Here is a 21,552-nt window from a genome sequence, read left to right as displayed (position 1 = left end):
CTTCCTGGCCCTACACTCATCCTTTGAGCATCTCGACAACAAGGACTCCTACATCAGAATCCTATTTATTGATTACAGCTCTGCCTTCAACACCATAATCCCAGCCAAGCTTATATCAAAGTTCCAAAACCTAGGACTCGGCTCCTCCCTCTGCAACTGGATCCTCGACTTCCAGACCCATAGACCACAATCAGTAAGAATAAACAACAACGCTTCCTCCACGATAGTCCTCAATACTGGGGCCCCACAAGGCTGCATACTTAGCCCCCTACCCTACTCCTTATACACACACGACTCTATGGCAAAATTTGTCTCCAACTCCATCTACAATTTGCTGACGACACGACCATAGTGGGCCGGATCTCGAATAACGATGAGTCCGAATACAGGAGGGAGATAGAGAACCTAGTGGAGTGGCGTAATGGCAACAATCTCTCGCTCAATGTCAGCAAAACTAAAGAGCTGATCATTGACTTCAGGAAGCAAAGTACTGTCCACACCCCTGTCAGAATCAACAGGACCGAGGCGGAGATGGTTGACAGCTTCAAATTCCTAGGTGTGCACATCACCAAAATCTGTCCTGATCCGCCCACGTCGACGCTACGACAAGAAAGCACAACAGCACCTATACTTCTTTAGGAAACTAAGGAAATTCAGCATGTCCACATTGACACCAATTTTTGCAGGTGCACCACAGAAAGCATCCTATCTGGCTGCATCACAGCCTAGTATGGCAGCTGCTCGGCCCAAGACCGGAAGAAACTACAGAAAGTCAAGAACACTGCCCAGTCCATCTCACAAAGCCGCCTCCCATCCATTGACTCTGTCTACACCTCCCACTGCCTTGGGAAAGTGGGCAGCTTAATCAAAGACCCTTCCCACTCAGCTTACTCACTCTTCCAACCTCTTCCATCGGGCAGGAGATACAAAAGTTTGAGAACACGCACTAACAGATTCAGAAACAGCTTCTTCCCTGCTGTTATCAGACTCCTAAACGGCCCTCTTATGGACTGATGGACTGATCTGATCACACATCTTCACCCGATGCCTGTGTCTATGTATTTACATTGTGTATTTTATGTTTGCCCTATTATGTATTTGCTTTTTATATACAGAATGATCTGTTTGAGCTGCACGTAGAACAATACATTTCATTGTACCTTGGTACATGTGACAATAAACCAATCCAATACTTTCCCCTTTGAGGGAGAGAGCTGACTGGTGGTGATTTAACCTGAGGATCATCACTGCCTCTCTGTCCCACCGAACACCCCTAGGTCAGAGCCCTGTCTGTGGTAATATGGTGAAGGTCACAGTGAGCTCCTCTGACCGTGGGGGCCTCTGGCTGCACAGCTGAATACTATTGCTACTGAGGAATTGGCCTTGTTAGTTACATGTGCACGTCACTTCTGCAGGTTGTATTTGCTGTTTGCTCCTGCTGTTGGCTGAAGATACCTGGAGGCTGCTGTTGCAGTTTCCTTCAATTTCTGTAGCCAGAAAGAAACACAATTTTTACTAAGATACCTGGGTCCTGGAACGACGGGCTCAGGTGGATGTATGAGTCCAGAAGGCAATCCAGTTTGAAGCAAAAAGACGCTGCAGACTGGTGCGTGACATTGATCCAAATGGGCCACCTGCTAACGTCGTTGAAGAAATGCTTTTGCAGATTGCTGTTGCTGGTGTGGTGAGTGCTGCATGTAACTGGCACGTCACTATGGGTTAAAGACGGTGGAAGACAACAGTACCTTGAGCACCAGTGGAATATGTGGATGTCAGGATTTGGTTCCGATGAGATTAAGCAGTGTGGGAGGGCCTGCCCAGCTGCGGCCCCTGGATGGAGAATGGCTCTGATATGTGGAACAAGTCACACATTGATGGACAGATCATTTCTACAACAAAGTTCTGGACATGATAACACATTCTCTGGCTTCTCCGTTTCTTTTGAGGAACGTACAAGGGGTGTTACCATGTGCTTGGGTTTTTTTGTGAAAATGAGCTGATATAGCTTTGTATTGGTACCAATTTGGAACAGTGACGTTTCCTTGTTGTTTAATGGTTAGTGTGATATGTACAATGTTACATAGTCGATTTTCTAAATATTCTCATGTAGATTCTCGTGTCAGCCCATGTGCAGGGCCCTGCCCCACACCCTGAGGACTCGGCTGCCCATCATACCAGGGAGGGACTCAGAGGGGGAGCTCGGCGACGGCCCAAGATGTACGGGCTGTTTAGCGCAGGGCTAAATCGCTGGCTTTGAAAGCAGACCGAGGCAGGCCAGCAGCACGGTTCGATTCCCGCAACAGCCTCCCTGAACAGGCGCCGGAATGTGGCGACTGGGGGCTTTTCACAGTAACTTCATTTGAAGCCTACTTGTGACAATGAGCGATTTTCATTTCATTTCATTTTTTCATAATATACACCAGTATATCATTATGCAGACACACACTGATGGGCACACAGTGGGACCAATCAACATACATAACATCGCAGCCAATCACCAGTGAGAGCACAAGCACTATAAAGACAGGGGGCATCAGAGTTCACGTTCATTCGAGTTGCAGCTAGCTAGGAGGACAGAGCTCACAGCCTGCAACACAGACATTCACCATGTGCTGAGTGCATCAACTGGTTAGGACAAGGCAGAGGTCTTTAGTTAAAGCTAGTATCGTATTAACCCACAGTCTAAGTATGTTTAAACAGTTAATGATTCAATAAAATAGTGTTGCACTATTTCAAGTGTTGGTGACCTGTATGTGATCCAGAACACCCAACACATTGCAGGACCTACCTGAAAGTGATCTGCCTTCCGCCAGCATTCCGTCATCCTGCAACATGGACAACATCAGCCCGCCGCCGCCGCTCCGCATCGCCGGCAACCTCGGGGCCAACTGGAAGATTTTCAAACAGCGCTTCCAGCTCTTCCTCGAAGCCACGGACAGGGAGGGCGCCTCGAACACCAGGAAGATTGCTCTTCTCCTCTCCATGGCCGGGGACCATGCCATCCACATTTTCAACTCTCTCACCTTCGCAGATGATGAAGATAAGACGAAGTTCAAGACGGTCCTCCTCAAGTTTGACACTCACTGCAGTGTAGAGGTGAATGAAAGTTTCGAACGCTACGTGTTCCAGCAGCGTTTGCAGGGTAAGGATGAACCTTAGGGGCAGCATGGTAGCATTGTGGATAGCACAATTGCTTCACAGCTCCAGGATCCCAGGTTAGATTTCGGCTTGGGTCACTGTCTGTGCAGAGTCTGCACATCCTCCCCGTGTGTGCGTGGGTTTCCTCCGGGTGCTCCGGTTTCCTCCCACAGTCCAAAGATGTGCAGGTTAGGTGGATTGGCGTGATAAATTGCCCTTAGTGTCCAAAATTGCCCTTAATGTTGAGTGAGGTTACTGGGTTATGGGGATAGAATGGAGGTGTTGACCTTGGGTAGGGTGCTCTTTCCAAGAGCCGGTGCAGACTTGATGGGCCGAATGGCTTCCTTCTGCACTGTAAATTCTATGATAATCTATGATTTCCAATCCTTTCTCACTCACCTCCGCATCCTTGCGCAATCTTGCAGCTGCGGGCCCACCTCCAACTCCATGATACGCGACCAGATCGTTTTCGGTGTTCCGTCGGACCCCCTACGTCAGCAGCTCTTCAAAGTAAAGCAACTCGCCCTAGCGACTGCCATCGAGACCTGTGTCTTATATGAAAATGCCACGAGTCGGTATTCCCATATACAAGCGGCAAGGTCCCCACGAGGAGGAATGGGTCCAAGTGATTGAGCACCTCCAGGGCCTCAGCCTGGATGAGGGCAGCCATTTTGTGCGCTTTTCGCGGACTCCCGCGCTTGTACGCACCAAACGAGTGGACGGCGATGTGGAGGAACGTAATGCGCAGGCGCGCACCACGCACGACCACACCGCGCATGCGCGGTGGCGCAGTGAACCTGCTGATGTCACGATGTGCAGCAACTGTGGCTCCACCCATTTAAAGCGGCAATGCCCCGCAAAATCTCGACAGTGTCTACGATGTGGAAGACTTGCCCACTATGCTGCCTTCTGTCGGGCAGCTCAACCTGCCAACTCCCATCGCTTCAGCCAGCCTCGCAGGAATATCCGGGCAATTCAACCCACGGTCACCGAGTCCGATGCGGACCTCCCACAAAGCAGTGACACCGAGGACCCGAAGGCGCCTTTTCGAGTCGGTGCCGTAACGAAAAACAGGCTGTCCCCGAAGCAAAGACACCAGCCACTGTCGGTATACAGCATCAATCCAGACGATGAGTGGTGTGCCACCCTGATGGACAACCGGTCCCAAATACGATTCCGCCTGGACACTGGTGCCTCCGCCAATCTCATGGTGTGGTCTGCTTTCCAAAGCTTTCGTGTCATCCAGCCATCCTTCCATCGGCCTGCCAGCTATTGGACTACAATGGCAACACATTCCTGCTACCAGCTTGTGCCAACTTGAAGTAACGTACAAGTCACGGAAAGCCATCCTTCCTTTTGAGATTGTGGGCTCCTCGAAGGTCTCCCTGCTTGGCGCACAGGCGTGCAAGCTGTTGAACCTCGTTCAAAGAGTTCACTCTCTCTCTCTCCTGATGACATGCCTGCCTTCCAGGACGCTAACTTCAGGGCGCAACTCGATGCCATCATCGACCAGCACCGCGACGTCTTCGAAGGCATGGGCACGCTCCCATATACTTACAAGATCCTACTCAAACAGAACTCCATGCCTGTGGTGCATGCACCTCGCAGAGTCCCAGCACCCCTCAAGGACCGCCTCAAGCAGCAGCTGCAGGACCTCCAAGACCAAGGAGTGACCAACCGACTGGATCAGTTCCATGGTGTGCGTAAAAAAGCCTTCCGGCGAGCTGAGAATTTGCATTGATCCCAAGGATCTGAATCGCAATATCATGAGGGAGCATTATCCAATTCCCAAGCGCGAAGAGATCACATGTGAGATGGCTCGCGCCAAGCTCTTCACCAAACTCGATGCCCCAAAAGGATTCTGGTAAATCCAGCTCGACAAATGCAGCAGGAAACTGTGTACCTTTAACACCCACTTTGGCAGATATTGTTACAACCGAATGCCGTTTGGGATCATATCGGCTTCAGAAATGTTCCACAGGATCATGGAACAAATGATGGAAGGCATTGAAAGTGTTCGCGCAATGTCGACGACATAATCATTTGGTCCACCACCCCGCAGGAGCATGTCAGTCGCCTACAGCGCGTGTTCAAATGCATACGGGAGCAGGGCCTACGCCTCAACAGAGCCAAATGCTCCTTTGGTCAGACGGAACTTAAGTTCCCAGTGGACCACATCTCCCAGTTGGGTGTGTGGCCGGATGCGGACAAGGTGGCTGCTATCACAGCCATGAAAACGCCAGAGGACAAGAAGGCGGTCCTCCAATTTCTGGGCATGGTCAACTTCCTAGGGAAGTTCATCCCTAACCTCGCCTCTCATACCACGGCTCTCAGGAACCTGGTCAAGAAGACGACAGACTTCCAATGGCTTCCTGCCCACGAGCGCGAATGGAGAGAACTCAAAACCAAACTCACCACGGCCCCGGTCCTAGCTTTTTTTGATCCAGTGAAAGAGACAACAATTTCGACCAATGCCAGCCAATCTGGCATTGGGGCAGTGCTCCTGCAACGCAATGAAGCCTCATCATGGGCCCCCGTTGCAGATGCGTCACGCGCCATGACCCCCACGGAACAGCGCTACACGCAGATAGAAAAGGAGTGCCTGGGCCTGTTGACCGGTGTCGTCAAGTTTCATGATTATGTGTACGGCCTTCCCCAATTCACCGTTGAGACCGACTATCGCCCACTGGTCAATATAATACAGAAAGACTTGAACAACATGACGCCTAGCCTCCAGCGTATTCTGCTCAAGCTCCAGCGATACGACTTCCAGCTGGTATACACCCCGGGCAAAGACCTAATCATTGCCGACGCTCTCTCCAGGGCAGTCAACACTCCGTGTGACCCAGCGGGATTCATCTGCCAGGTTGACGCCCATGTGGCCTTCGTGGCCTCCAATCTACCTGCCACGGATGAACGCCTCGTCCAAATTTGCGCGAGACAGCGGCTGACCCTTTGCTAAAGCGTGTCATGCGCCACCTAACCGACGGGTGGCTTAAGGGCCAATGCCCGCAGTTCTACAACATCAGAGATGATCTGGCGGCAGTCGATGGTATTCTCCTGAAACTGGACCGCGTTGTCATCCCGCACAGCATACGCCAGCTCATCTTGGAACAGCTACACAAGGGCCATCTTGGCGTGGAGAAATGCTGCCGACGGGCCCGAGAGGCAGTGTACTGGCCCGGCATCAATGATGACATCGCCAACACAGTGCTCAACTGCCCCACTTGTCAGCGCTTCCAGCCGGCCCAACCACGTGAGACCCTACAGCCCCATGAGTTGGTCACGTCCCCTTGGTCCAAGGTCGGCATTGACCTGTTCCACGCGTTGGGCAAGGACTATGTCCTGATTGTAGACTACTTTTCAAACTACCCGGAAAGTGGTATGTTTACACGACAACACATCGCCTGCAGTCATCCGTGCCTGTAAGGACACCTTTGCTCGACACGGCATCCCACTCACTGGGATGTCGGACAATGGCACCTGCTTCGCAAGCCAGGAATGGTCCAACGTTGCCAGGAGGTACAACTTTGTGCATGTGACATCCAGTCCCCTGTACCCCCAATCCAACGGCAAAGCGGAGAAGGGCGTCCACATAGTCAAACAGCTCCTCTGCAAGGCTGCCGATGCTGGGTCCGATTTCTACCTCGCCCTGCTGGCCTATCGCTCGGCTCCACTGTCCACCGGCCTGTCGCCAGCCCAGCTGCTCATGGGTCGCACCCTGAGGACGATGGTGCCATTCATGTTCCAGACCTCGACCACGTTCCGGTCCTTCAACGAATGCAACTGTTTCGTGCACAGCACAAGGCAGCTCATGACGCCCGTGCAGCTGATCTCCCTGCTCTGGCTCCAGATGACAATGTCCGCATCCATCTTCCGGATGGTGGCTGGTCTGCAACCGCTGTGGTTCTTCGGCAGGTGGCTCCCCGCTCATTCCTGGTTCGTCTACCGGATGGCTCCATTCTGCGCCGCAATCGACGTGCCCTTCGTCTCGTTCTGCGCTCGCTACGTGATCCTCCACCATTGCCACGCCCTCCTGTTGACCCTGACCTGGACTATGTAGAGATTCCGGTCACACTGCATCCTCCTCACTCTGACGCAATCCAGCCCGCTCCTCAGCCGGCGGCTCCCGACCCACCCTTGAGGCGGTCAACCAGAATTCTTCACCCGCCTCAGAGACTTAATTTGTGAACTTTATGGACTCATGGACTTTCTGATTTGTTCTGTTCTTCCGTTTAATCGCTCAAGTGGTTTGTATATAGTGTTCATCTCGTTATTCTTGTGACACACTGTTTTTTTCTACACCAGGCACCTTCCCGTGTAAATAGCTTAGTTTTTATGGACATAGTTCTGTAAATATTTCACACACACGTAGTCATTCACCATATACTATTTATTGCCACGCAGGTACATTTTTTATAAAAGGGGGGATGTCATAATATACACCAGTATATCATGGTGCAGACACACACTGATGGACACACAGTGAGACCAATCAACACACACAACACCGCAGCCAATCACCAGTGAGAGCACACGCACTATAAAGACAGGGGGCATCAGAGTTCCCGCTCATTCAAGTTGCAGCTAGCTAGGAGGACAGAGCTCACAGCCTACAACACAGACATTCACCATGTGCTGAGTGCATCGACTGGTTAGGACAAGGCAGAGGTCTTTAGTTAAAGCTAGTATCGTATTAACCCACAGTCTGAGTATGTTTAAACAGTTAATGTTTCAATAAAATAGTGTTGCACTATTTCAAGTGTTGGTGACCTGTATGTGATCCAGAACACCCAACACATCACAGGCGTTGCTGGTTGTTCGAGGAGATGTCAAACAGCATGTGCTGCAGGAGGCTCCGCCTCAACAAGGGGATGGTGCAGAACCTGTGCCATGTCCTTGCAGACTTGGCACCACGTGGAGGATGAGGAAACCCACTCCCAGTGGCCATTAGGGTCACCACAGCCCTGAACCTTTACATTTCAGGTTCATTCCAGGGCTCGAGCGGGGACTTGTGCGGATTTCCCAACCTACAGCCCGCAAGCGTTTCCGTGAAGTCATGGATGCCCTGTTTGCCTGGGCAGGCAACTACATAAACTTTGACCTGGACCAAATCTATCAAGATGCCCAGGCAGCAGGATACTCCGCCATCATCGGGATGCCCGGGTCTAGGAGGTAATAGATGGTACGCATGTCGCATGTTGTGAGCACTGAGCAGCCCAGGAGTGCCCTTCATCAACAGGAATGGGTTCCACTCCCTGAATGTCCAACTCATGTACGACCACCACCTCAAGATCTTCCACATGTGTGCACACTTCCCACAGCGTGTGTACAACAGCGAGATCCTGCGGCAGTTGGAGATCCCCGGCCTCTTCGAGGGACACCCCAGGATGATGGTCGGTTATTGGTACAGCACAGGAACAGGCCCTTCGGCCCTTCAAGCCTGCGCCAACCATGCTGCCCATCTAACCTAAAACCTTCTACAGATCCGGGACCCGTATCCCTCTTTTCCCATCCTATTCATGTGTTTGTCAGGACGTCCCTTAAACGTCACTATCGTATCTGCTTCCACCACCTCCTCCTGCAGCGAGTTCCAGGCATCAACCACCCTCTGTGTAAAAAAACTTCCCTCGCATATCTCCTCTAAACTTTGCCCCTCGCTCCTTAAACCTATATCCCCTATTAATTGACTTCCACCCTGGGAAAAGGCTTCTGACTATCCACTCTGTCCATGCCCCTCATAAATTTGTAGACTTCTATCAGGCCACCCCTCAACTTCCAGTGAGTTCTCCCAGTGAGCCAGAGAAGACACAGCCAGAGTGAGACAGAACCAAGAGTGAGTTTGGGAATTTGAATCTAGGTGGGAATTGAATTAAATCAGTAAGGCAGCTCCTTTTACATTTCAGGAGTTTAAATTAATTAAAATAAGCTAGAATTGTGCAGTGTAGGTTAACAAGGGCTGCCCCACCCACTCACATAACTGGTTGGCAGTTAAGTGTCAGTCACTTAAATCTACCTTGATCCAAAAGCAGGTGGGGGAGGGGAGTCAATTCAGGACGATTTAAAAAGAGCAACTTGTAAACTCACTCCCAGTGAGTTCCCCCAGTGAGCCAGAGAAGACACAGCCAAAGTGAGACAGAACCAAGAGTGAGTTTGGGAATTTGAATCTAGGTGGGAATTCGAAGCTGGGTGGGGAGGAAGTGCTTTTTATCCCTGGTGACTGGTAAGTAGTGTTTCTGTTTTTCTGTTTCTTTTCATTGGTATATTATTTTTTTTTTCTTCGTTGTTTATTTATTTATTTAATTTTGGGGGGGGAAATTGTAATTGTTGAAGTTAACCGAAGGTTTAAGACATGGCAGGAGATCTCAGACCCGTGTCATGCTCCTCGTGTGTGATGTAGGAGCTCAGGGACACGTCCACTGTCCCTGGCTCCTTCACGTGCAAGAAGTGTGTCCGGTTGCAGCTCCTGTTAGACCGCTTGATGGCTCTGGAGCTGCGGATGGACTCACTTTGGAGCATCCGCGATGCTGAGGACGTTGTGGATAGCACGTTAACGTGTTGGTCACACCGCAGGTGAAAGGTACTGAGGGAGATAGAAAATGGGTGACCAAAAGACAGAGCAAGAGTAGGAAAGCAGTTCAGGTGTCCTCTGCGGTCATCTCCCTGCAAAACAGATAGACCGCTTTGGATACTGTTGAGGGAGATGGCTCACCAGGGGAAGGCAGCAGCAACCAGGTTCATGGCACCGTGGCTGGCTCTGCTGCACAGCTCGGCAGGAAGAAGAATGGCAGGGCTATAGTGATAGGGGACTCAATTGTAAGGGGACTAGACAGGCGGTTCTGCGGACGCAATTGAGACTCCAGGATGGTATGTTGCCTCCCTGGTGCAAGGGTCAAGGATGTCTCGGAGCGGCTGCAGGACATTCTGGGGGGGGGGGGGTGAACAGCCAGCTGTCATGGTGCACATAGGCACAAACGATATAGGTAAAAAACGGGACGAGGTCCTACAAGCTGAATTTAGGGAGTTAGGAGTTAAACTAAAAAGTAGGACCTCAAAGGTAGTAATCTCAGGATTTCTACCAGTGCCACGAGCTAGTCGGAGTAGGAATGTCAGGATAGAGAGGATGAATGCGTGGCTCGAGAGATGGTGCAAGAGGGAGGGATTCAAATTCCTGGGACACTGGAACCGGTTCTGGGAGAGGTGGGACCAGTACAAACCGGACAGTCTGCACCTGGGCAGGACTGGAACCAATGTCCTAGGGGGGGTGTTTGCTAGAGCTGTTGGGGAGGGTTTAAACTAATGTGGCAGGGGGATGGGAACCGATGCAGGAAGTTGGAAGGTAGTAAAACAGGGACAGAAACAAAAGGTAGTAAGGGGGAAAATGTAAGGCAGAGAAGCCATAGTCAAAAATCAAAAAGGGCGACAGTACAAGGTACAGTGACTGAGGGGAGCTCAGTGAATAGGACCAGGAATACTAAAAGGAATAAAACTGGAAGTGAAAACATTAATGGTAAGCGACGTGGCAGGTTGTTACATGAAGATATGGGTTCAACGACAAGGAAAATTAGGAGAAAGGTTAAGAGGAAATATAACTTGGGAGAGGTTACTGATTGAGGTGTTAAAATTCAGAACCGAGGTAAAAAAGCCAACATAAGTGTACTTTACCTGAATGCTCGTAGTATTCGGAATAAGGTAAATGAGTTGATGGCGCAAATCATCGTGAATGACTATGATTTAGTGGCCATTACTGAAACATGGTTAAAGGATGGTCACGACTGAGAGTTAAATATCCGAGGGTATCAAACTATTCGGAAGGACAGAGTGGGTGGTAAGGGAGGTGGTGTAGCTCTGTTATTTAAGGATGACATCCGGGCAACAGTAAGGGATGACATTGGTGCTATGGAGGATAAGGTTGAATCCATTTGGGTGGAAATCAGGAATAGTAAGGCGAAAAAGTCACTGGTAGGAGTAGTCTATAGGCCACCAAATAGTAACATTATGGTGGGGCAGGCAATAAACAAAGAAATAACTGATGCATGTAGAAATGGCACAGCAGTTATCATGGGGGATTTTAATCTACATGTCGATTGGTTTAACCAGGTCGGTCAAGGCAGCCTTGAGGAGGAGTTTATAGAATGTATCCGCGATAGTTTCCTAGAACAGTATGTAATGGAACCTACGATGAAACAAGCGGTCCTAGATCTGGTCCTGTGTAATGAGACAGGATTGATTAAGGATCTCATAGTTAGGGATCCTCTCGGAAGGAGCGATCACAATATGGTGGAATTTAAAATACAGATGGAGGGTGAGAAGGTAAAATCAAGCACTCATGTTTTGTGCTTAAACAAAGGAGATTACAATGGGATGAGAGAAGAACTAGCTAAGGTAGACTGGGAGCAAAGACTTTATGGTGAAACAGTTGAGGAACAGTGGAGAACCTTCCGAGTGGTTTTTCACAGTGCTCAGCAAAGGTTTATACCAACAAAAAGGAAGGACAGTAAAAAGAGGGAAAATCGACCGTGGATATCTGAGGAAATAAGGGAGAGTATCAAATTGAAGGAAAAAAACATACAAAGTAGCAAAGATCAGTGGGAGACTAGGGGACGGGGAAATCTTTAGGGGGCAACAGAAAGCTACTAAAAAAGCTATAAAGAAGAGTAAGATAGATTATGAGAGTAAACTTGCTCAGAATATAAAAACAGATAGTAAAAGTTTCTACAAATATATAAAACAAAAAAGAGTAGCTCAGGTAAATATTGGTCCTTTAGAGGATGAGAAGGGAGATTTAATAATGGGAGATGAGGAAATGGCTGAGGAACTGAACAGGTTTTTTGGGTCGGTCTTCACAGTGGAAGACACAAATAACATGCCAGTGACTGATGGAAATGAGGCTATGACAGGTAGCCTTGGTGATAACAATCCTTGAGAGGATTGTTATCACCAAGGAGGTAGTGATGGGCAAGCTAATGGGGCTAAAGGTAGACAAGTCTCCTGGACCTGATGGAATGCATCCCAGAGTGCTAAAAGAGATGGCTAGGGAAATTGCAAATGCACTAGTGATAATTTACCAAAATTCACTAGACTCTGGGGTGGTCCCGGCGGATTGGAAATTAGCAAACGTGACACCACTGTTTAAAAAAGGAGGTAGGCAGAAAGCGGGTAATTATAGGCCAGTGAGCCTAACTTCGGTTGTAGGGAAGATGCTGGAATCTATCATCAAGGAAGAAATAGCGAGGCATCTGGATGGAAATTGTCCCATTGGGCAGACGCAGCATGGGTTCATAAAGGGCAGGTCGCGCCGAACTAATTTAGTGGAATTTTTTGAGGACATGAACTGTGCGGTAGATAACGGGGAGCCAATGGATGTGGTATATCTGGATTTCCAGAAAGCCTTTGACAAGGTGCCACACAAAAGGTTGCTGCATAAGATAAAGATGCATGGCATTAAGGGGAAAGTAGTAGCATGGATAGAGGATTGGTTAATTAATAGAAAGCAAAGAGTGGGGATTAATGGGTGTTTCTCTGGTTGGCAATCAGTAGCTAGTGGTGTCCCTCAGGGATCAGTGTTGGGCGCACAACTGTTCACAATTTACAAAACAAAAGAACAAAGAAATGTACAGCACAGGAACAGGCCCTTCGGCCCTCCAAGCCCGTGCCGACCATGTTGCCTGACTAAACTACAATCTTCTACACTTCCTGGGTCCGTATCCCTCTATTCCCATCCTATTCATGTTTTTGTCAAGATGCCCCTTAAATGTCACTATCGTCCCTGCTTCCACTACCTCCTCCGGCAGCGAGTTCCAGGCACCCACTACCCTCTGTGTAAAATACTTGCCTCGTACATCTACTCTAAACCTTGCCCCTCTCACCTTAAACCTATGCCCCCTAGTAATTGACCCCTCTACCCCAGGGAAAAGCCTCTGACTATCCACTCTGTCTATGCCCCTCATAATTTTGTAGACCTCTATCAGGTCATCCCTCAACCTCCTTCGTTCCCGTGAGAACAAACCGAGTTTATTCAACCGCTCCTCATAGCTAATGCCCTCCATACCAGGCAACATTCAGGTAAATCTCTTCTGCACCCTCTCTAAAGCCTCCACATCCTTCTGGTAGTGTGGCGACCAGAATTGAACACGATACTCCAAGTGTGGCCTAACTAAGGTTCTATACAGCTGCAACATGACTTGCCAATTCTTATACTCAATGCCCCAGCCAATGAAGGCAAGCGTGCCGTATGCCTTCTTGACTACCTTCTCCACCTGTGTTGCCCCTTTCAATGACCTGTGGACCTGTACTCCTAGATCTCTCTGACTTTCAATACTCTTGATGATTTGGAGTTGGGGACCAAGGGCAATGTGTCCAAGTTTGCGGACGACACTAAGATAAGTGGTAAAGCAAAAAGTGCAGAGGATACTGGAAGTCTGCAGAGGGATTTGGATAGGCTAAGTGAATGGGCTAGGGTCTGGCAGATGGAATATAATGTTGACAAATGTGAGGTTATCCATTTTGGTAGGAATAACAGCAAAAGGGATTATTATTTAAATGATAAAATATTAAAACATGCTGATGTGCAGAGAGACCTGGGTGTGCTAGTGCATGAGTCACAAAAAGTTGGTTTACAGGTGCAACAGGTGATTAAGAAGGCAAATGGAATGTTGTCCTTCATTGCTAGAGGGATGGAGTTTAAGACTAGGGAGGTTATACTGCAATTGTATAAGGTGTTAGTGAGGCCACACCTGGAGTATTGTGTTCAGTTTTGGTCTCCTTACTTGAGAAAGGACGTACTGGCACTGGAGGGTGTGCAGAGGAGATTCACTCGGTTAATCCCTGAGCTGAAGGGGTTGGATTACGAGGAGAGGTTGAGTAGACTGGGACTGTACTCGTTGGAATTTAGAAGGATGAGGGGGGATCTTATAGAATCATATAAGATTATGAAGAGAATAGATAGGATAGATGCGGGCAGGTTGGTTCCACTGGCGGGTGAAAGCAGAACTAGGGGGCATAGCCTCAAAATAAGGGGAAGTAGATTTAGGACTGTCTTTAGGAGGAACCTCTTCACCCAAAGGGTTGTGAATCTATGGAATTCCTTGCCCAGTGAAGCAGTAGAGGCTCCTTCATTAAATGTTTTCAAGATAAAGATAGATAGTTTTTTAAAGAATAAAGGGATTAAGGGTTATGGTGTTGGGGCCGGAAAGTGGAGCTGAGTCCACAAAAGATCAGCCATGATCTCATTGAATGGGGGAGCAGGCTCGAGGGGCCAGATGGCCTACTCCTGCTCCTAGTTCTTATGTTCCATCGTCCGAGTGATTAAAAAAAAACTTTTATCCGAGTTGGTCAGGATGGCCGAGCGATCTAACGTACTGTTCATGTTGCACTCTTCTCTGGAGGCGTTGGTTCGAATCCCATGCTTGACATTGACTATTTTTATTGTGGGGCTGGTTTAGCTCAATGGGCTAGACAGCTGGTTTGTGATGCAGAACAAGGCCAGCAGCGCGGGTTCAATTCCCGTACCAGCTTACCCGAACAGGAGCCGGAATGTGGCGACTGGGGGCTTTTCACAGTAACTTCATACTTGTGATAATAAAAGGTTATTATTATTATTCTCCAACCTCTCCTAATAGCTAATGCACTCCATAGCAGGCAACATTCTGGTAAACCTCATCTGTACTCTCTCCAAAGCCTCTGCATCCTTCTGGTAGTGTGGCTACCAGAATTCAACATCATATTCTAAGTATGGCCTAACTAAGGTTCTATACAGCTGCAGGATGACTCACCAAGTTTTATAGCTGATGAAGGCAAGCATGCTGTATGCCTACTTGACTACCTTCTCTACCCGTGTTGCCACTTTCAGTGACCTGTGGACCTCTACCTGTCAATACTCTTAAGGGTTCTGCCATTTACTGTATATTTCCCACCTGAATTAGACCTTCCAAAATGCATTACCTCACATTTGTCCAGATTAAATTCCATCTGCCATCTCTCCGCTCAAGTCTCCAATCAATCTGTAACCTGCTGTATCCTCTGACAGTCCTCATCGCTATCCGCAATTCCACCAACCTTTGTGTTGTCTGCAAACTTACGAATCAGGCCAGTTACATTTTCCTCCAAATCATTTATATATACGACAAACAGCAAATGTCCCAGCACTGATTCCTGCCCAGCACCACTAGTCACAGCCATCCATTCAGAAAAGCTCCCACTGCTAAGCTTTGTCTTCTATGACCTAGCCAGTTCTGTATCCATCTTGTCAGCTCACTTCTGATCCCGTATGACTTCACCTTCTGTATCAGTCTGCCATAAGGGACCTTGACAAAGGCCTTACTTAAGTCAATGTAGACAACATCCACTGCCCTACCTTCATCAATCATCTTCATCACTTCCTCGGAAAACTCAAGCAAGTTGCTGAGACACGACCTCCCCTTCACAAAACCATGCTGCTTCTCGTTAATATGTCTGCTTGCTTCCAAATGGGAGTAAATCCTTTCTTGAAGAATCCTCTCCAATAATTTCCCTACCACTGATGTAAGGCTCACCGACCTGTAATTTTGTGGATTATCCTTGCTACCCTTCTTAAATGAAGGAACAACATTAGCTATTCTCTAGTTCTCTGGGACCTCTCCTGTAGCCAATGACAATACAATGATTTCTGTCAAGGCCCCAGCAATGTCCACCCTTGCCTCTCTCAGTATTCTTAGGTAGATCACATCAGGCCCTGGGGACTTATCTACCTAAATGTTTCTCAAGATGCCCAACACCACCTCCTTTTTGATCTCAATGTGAGCCAGACTATCTACACACCCTTCCCCAGACTCATCATCCACCAAGTCATTCTCTTTAGTGAATAGTGATGCAAAGTACTCATTTAGTACCTCGCCCATTTCCTCTGGCCCCATGCATATATTTCCTCCCCAGTCCTTGAATGAGCCAATTCTTTCCCTGGCTACCCTCTTGCTCTTTATGTACATATAAAAAGCCTTGGGATTTTCCTTAATACTGTTTGCCAATGATTTTTCGTGACCCCTTTTAGCCTTCCTGACTCTTTGTTTAAGTTCCTTCCTACTTTCCTTATATTCCTCATGGACTTCGCCTGTTCCCAGCCTTCTAGCCCATACAAATGCTTCCTTTTTCCCTCGTTATCCAAGGTTCCCGTAACTTGCCATACTTATCCTTCTTCCTCATAGGAACATGCCGGTCCTGAATTCCTATCAACTAACATTTGAAAACCTCCCCCGTGCCAGATGTTGATTTACCGTCAAACATCCGCTCCCAATCTAGATTCTTCAGTTCCTGTCTAATATTGTTATAATTAGCCTTCCTTCACCAAATTTAGCACTTTCACCCGAGAACTACACTTATCTTTATCCAACAATACCTTAAAGCCTACTGAATTATGGTCACTGATCCCGAAATGCACCCCTATTGAAACTTCAACCACCTGGCCGGGCTCATTCCTCAATATCAGGTCCAGTCCGACCCTACCCTAGTTGAACTATCTACATGGTGGGCGGGATTCTCCCCTACCAGGCGGGGTGGGGGTCCTGGAGGGATGGCGTGGCGTGAGCCACTCCGGCGTCGGGCTGCCCCAAAGTTGGGGGAAAGGCGGAAAAGGCCTTTGGTGCCACGCCAGCCGGGGACGAAAGGACTTCGGCGGGCGGCGGAAGTCCGCGCGGGAGCGTCAGCGGCTGCTGACGTCATCCTCGCGTATGCGCAGGGGGGGTGTCTCTTCCGCGTCGGCCATGGTAAAGACTGTGGACGAGGCGGAGGGAAAAGAGTGCCCCCACGGATCGGTGGGCCCCGATCGCGGGCCAGGCCATCGTGGGGGCACCCCCGGGGCCAGATCGCCCCGTGCCCCCCCCCCCCCCAGGACCCCGGAGCCTGCCCGCGTCACCTAGTCCCGCCGGGAAGAGAGGTGGTTTAATCCTCGCCGACTGGACAGGCATTCCAGCAGCGGGACTTTGGCCCATCGCGGGCCGGAGAATCGCTGGGAGGGGCCCGCCAATCGGCGCAGCGCGCCGTGATTCCCACCCCCGCCGAATATCCGGTGCCGGAGAATTCGGCAACTGGCGGGGGCAGGATTCACGCCAGCCCCCGGCGATTCTCCGACCCGGTTGGAGGTCGGAGAATCCCGCCCATTGTTTCAAGAAGCCCTCCTGGATTCTCCTTACAAAACCTGCCCCATCCAAGCCCTAAGCACTAAGTGAGTACCAGTCAATATAGGGGAAGTTACAATCACCCACCACAACAACCCTGTTGCTTTTACACCTTTTCAAAATCTGCCTACATATCTGGTCCTCTATCTGGCTTTTGGGAGGCCTATAGTAAACCCAACACTGTGACTACACCCTTCCTATTCCTGAGCTCTACCCATATTGCCCTCCGAGGTGTCCTCCTGCAGTACAGATGTGATATTCTGTTAACCGTTTTACTGGATTTGTAACTTGTTTTCTCCTTTCTTTCTTACAGGGTGGAATTTCAAAGCAAATTTTACAAAGGAGCAGGCTATAAATTCATCCCCTTCTCATTTACGGACATTTGTAAAAGAAAAATCAACAATTAATAGATTGTTTGACAAATATTTCTTGTTATGTAGGAACATTGAAATATAACAAACTGCATGTTTAGTAGCATCAAATTTAAAATTGTTCATCGTGCGTAATTCATCAGATGCATTATCAAAAAAAGTGTAGATTATTCTTGATAGAAAATGCAATATAGTTAAATATCTTAAAATGGAAGTATTCAGAAAAATGTTTTATTGTGATTCTCACCAAGGTGTCTGTCTCCTGTACAACACTGTGAGCATAATTGCAAATGTCAGCCCTTGTGATTAGCTTAATGAATTGCTGAGTTACTTTTGAGAACTGTTCTCTGTCCTTAAGGATGCTGTGGTAGTCTGCATTCAGTATCTATCTTGTAGCAGCAATTTTGCATCAACAACTTGCATTTTTCTCATGAGCAAGAAACACTTCAAAGTGCTTTACGTAGAATTACAGATTTTTACAAGATGTGGAGATGCCGGTGTTGGACTGAGGTGGGCATGGTAAGAAGTCTTACAACACAAGGTTAAAGTCCAACAGGTTTGTTTGGAGTCACTAGCTTTCAGAGCGTAGCTCCTTCATCAGGACTCACCTGATGAAAGATTTTTACAACCCTCTCTACGGTGAGACTTTCCATTTGTTCAGTTATGTTTCCCTGTGCAGAAGGAGACCATTCAGCCCATCGAGTCTACACCGACCCTCTGAAAGAGCCCCACACTATCCCAGTATCCCCACCTAACCTTTTGGATACTAAGGGCAATTTAGCATGGCCAAACCACCTAACCTGCACATCTTTGGACTGTGGGAGGAATCCAGAGCACCCAGAGGAAACCCACGCAGACACGAGAAGGTGCGAACTCCACACAGTCACCCAGGCCGGAATTGAACCCAGGTCCCTGGCGCTGTGAGGCAGCGGTGCTAACCACTCTGCCACATATTCTGATATGGCATTTGAAGATGCATTTGCTGACATTGACCACATGTGTGAGGTCATTGAATTTCTTGCGGCACAGCAGAGCTTGGCACCTGGCATTGACCTCCCTGTTTATCTGCTCCCACTGCCTGCTGAATATATTTTTCAAGGGCCTCCTCCAGATTCTGAACATCTTTCCATTCCACCTCTATCACCAAGGCTTTTGGATTCTGTTCTCTCCCATGTTGTGCCACAATTAAATGTTCCACAGGTTCAGTCTGCTCAACTGCCAGCACTTGCACCAGCCACAATGCGCCTGCTCTTTAAGAGGGTGCAAGCTAGTAACTGGTGCTAGCCATTCATGATATTGACCCTTGCCTAGGCATCCAATCAATCAATTTTTCTGGCTGGATGCTGAAACCATTTCAAAGAGTAGGCAGCAAAACATTAGTATGTAATATTAGGGTGTCACTGGCTTGGCCAGCATTTATTACCTATCCCTAGTTGTCCTGGAGAATGTGGTGGTGAGCTGCCTTCTTGAAATTCTGCAGTCCATGTGGTGTCGAAACACCTATGGTGCTGTTAGGAAGGGCTTTCCAGGACTTTGACTCAGTGACTGTGAAGGAATGGCGATATATTTCCACGTCAGGACGGTGAGTGAATTGGAAGGAATCTTGCAGGTGGTGATATTCCCATGCCTCTGCTGTCCCTGTCCTCCTAGGTAGTAGAGGTCTTGGGTTTGGAAGGTGCTGTCAAAGGAGCCTTTATGAGTTGCTGCAGTACACCTTGTAGATGGTACAAACGGCTCCGACTGTGCGTCAGTGGCGGAGGGAGTGAGTGTTAAAAGTGTTGGATGGGGTGTCAATCAGCGGGCCACTTCATCTTGGATGCTGTTGAGCTTCTTGACTGTTGTTACCGCTGCACTGATCCAGGCCAGTGGAGAGTATTCCATTACACTTGTGCCTTGTAGCTGGCGAACAGGCTTTGGGGAGTCAGGAGGTCAGTTGCGCACTACTGAATTCCAAGCCTTGTAACCACAGACTTTTATGCTTGGTCCAGTTTAGTTTCTGGTCAATGGTAATCCACTAGGAAATTGCAAGTGGTGGGATTCAGTGATAGTAATACCATTGACTGTCAGGTGAAGCAAGTTGGATTCACTCTTGTTGGAGATGGTCACTGCCTGGCACTTATATGGCAGGTAATGTTCACGCCACACCTCAGTCCAAGCTTGAATATTGTCCAGATCTTGCTCCATATGGACACAGGCTGCTTTTGCATTTGGGCAGTTACAAATGATGCAATTATCTAAGAACATCCCCACTTCTGTCCTTGTGATGGAGGGGAGGTAGTTGATGAAACACCCGAGGACACACCCTGAAGAACTACTGCAGCAATGTCCCATTACTGGGATGATTTACTTACAATCGTCACAATCATCTTCCATTGTGTTCGGTATCATTCCAACCAATGGAGAGTTTTTCCCCGATTCCCATTGACGTTGGTTTTGCTAGAGCTCCTTCAAGCCACACTTGGTCAAATGTTGCCTAACCCTAACCTTTGATGTCTAAGGCAGTCACTCTCACCTCACCTCTTGAGTTCAGCTATGTCTATGTTTGGACCAAGGCTGTAATGAGGTCAGGAGATGAATGGAGCCCAAACAGTAGTTGTATTCTGTGTGAGTGCATCACAATCCCCTTGCCCAGTTTTGGAGGCTGTCCTGTTTATCCCAATTAGACAGTTTGTCTGCTCATGTATTTGTCAAAGTTCCATGGCACTTTATGAAGGAGAGTCCTGGTCACCATTCAGCTCTTGGTCAACACCAAAGCAAGTGTAATTGGCAATTCATTTGCTGTAAATGGGACTTTGTTTGGGCTTGGAACAACAATCTCCCCAGTCTTGAGTTTGCCAGTTTTTAATGTTGAGGTCGCTGATTCTAAGTTGCAATAGTAAAATGCTTAATCCTCCTGAACTGACATCAAGGGGCTGCTGTTTGTACTTGCTAATTAGCTCTGGAGGGACAAGTGAGAAGAAGAGAACCTGGCAGTGATATTCCATTCTAAGAGGTTGTAGGTGGTAGAAAATGTAATGACCAGATAGTAATCTGCTACATGAGCAATTCTAGAATATTTTAAAGTGCGATTATTAGTGGCATACATATAAAATAATGATATAAGCCAAAAAGGTCTCCAATGTTTTATGTCAACTCTTTAGACAATAAAATAACTATCCTGAAGCCCGCAGTGACTGTGTATTTATATTACAGGAACTATATTTGTATCTGTGTAAGCTGGTTTTATTGAGTTACACCTTTATTAAAATCCACTACAGTTTATGATCCTTGTTCATTTTTAATGAGAATACTTAGTATTTGTTGCTGTATTTAATCAGTATTTCGAAATGTGTCAAGAAAACACATATTTCAGGAGTCTTCTGCTCTCCAGCAAGCCACATGTTCGATCAAAGAGACGATCCTGCTCCTAGTCAGGGTATTAATTACAGAAGAATTAAAACTGGACAAGTATAGCCCTCTCATAGGGTTTATCTTCCTATTTTTGCACCTTTTTTTAACATTCAAAATAAAGTTCCTTCTGCACTATTTGAATGCAATTGTTAAATTGTTTGTCTTAAATGGCCAGCAACTGCAATAAAATAGAAGAGAGAAATATTTAGGTACATGCAGGTTCGAGACTTTGCCAGAAAGGAGATACCGAGCTTCCCAGTAGAGCCGGCTTCCACATTGCTGGAGGAGGTGCTGATGACGGGGACTGGAGAAGGGAGTAGTATCGACAGTTTACGGGGCTATTTTGGAAGAGGAGAAGGCGCTACTGGAAGGGATCAAGGCAAAGTGGGAGGAAGAGTTGGGAGAGGGTATGGAGGAGGGGTTCTGCTGTGAGGTGCTCCAGAGGGTGAACACCTCCACTTCCATGTGCAAGGTTGGGGCTGATACAGCTGAAGGTGGGTGTA

The 21,552-nt window shown here is 48.1% G+C and overlaps 1 protein-coding gene across 1 annotated transcript in view; it reads left to right on the top strand.

Moving 5' to 3' along the window:
* LOC140424974 (V-type proton ATPase 116 kDa subunit a 1-like) overlaps window positions 1-21,190 on the top strand; it is a 358,173-nt gene extending 336,983 nt beyond the window's left edge. Inside the window, exon 20 of the mRNA XM_072508716.1 lies at window positions 17,602-21,190. Within this exon, the coding sequence (XP_072364817.1) occupies window positions 17,602-17,695 (94 nt within the window). The 3' untranslated portion in view covers window positions 17,696-21,190. The remainder of the gene's footprint in view (window positions 1-17,601) is intronic.
* Window positions 21,191-21,552: the final 362 nt, after the last annotated feature.

Source organism: Scyliorhinus torazame, chromosome 6 (genome assembly GCF_047496885.1).
Source record: "Scyliorhinus torazame isolate Kashiwa2021f chromosome 6, sScyTor2.1, whole genome shotgun sequence".
Taxonomy (NCBI): domain Eukaryota; kingdom Metazoa; phylum Chordata; class Chondrichthyes; order Carcharhiniformes; family Scyliorhinidae; genus Scyliorhinus; species Scyliorhinus torazame.
The sequence above is the reverse complement of the archived record's forward strand: the minus strand, read 5'-3'. Positions and strand labels throughout refer to the sequence as shown.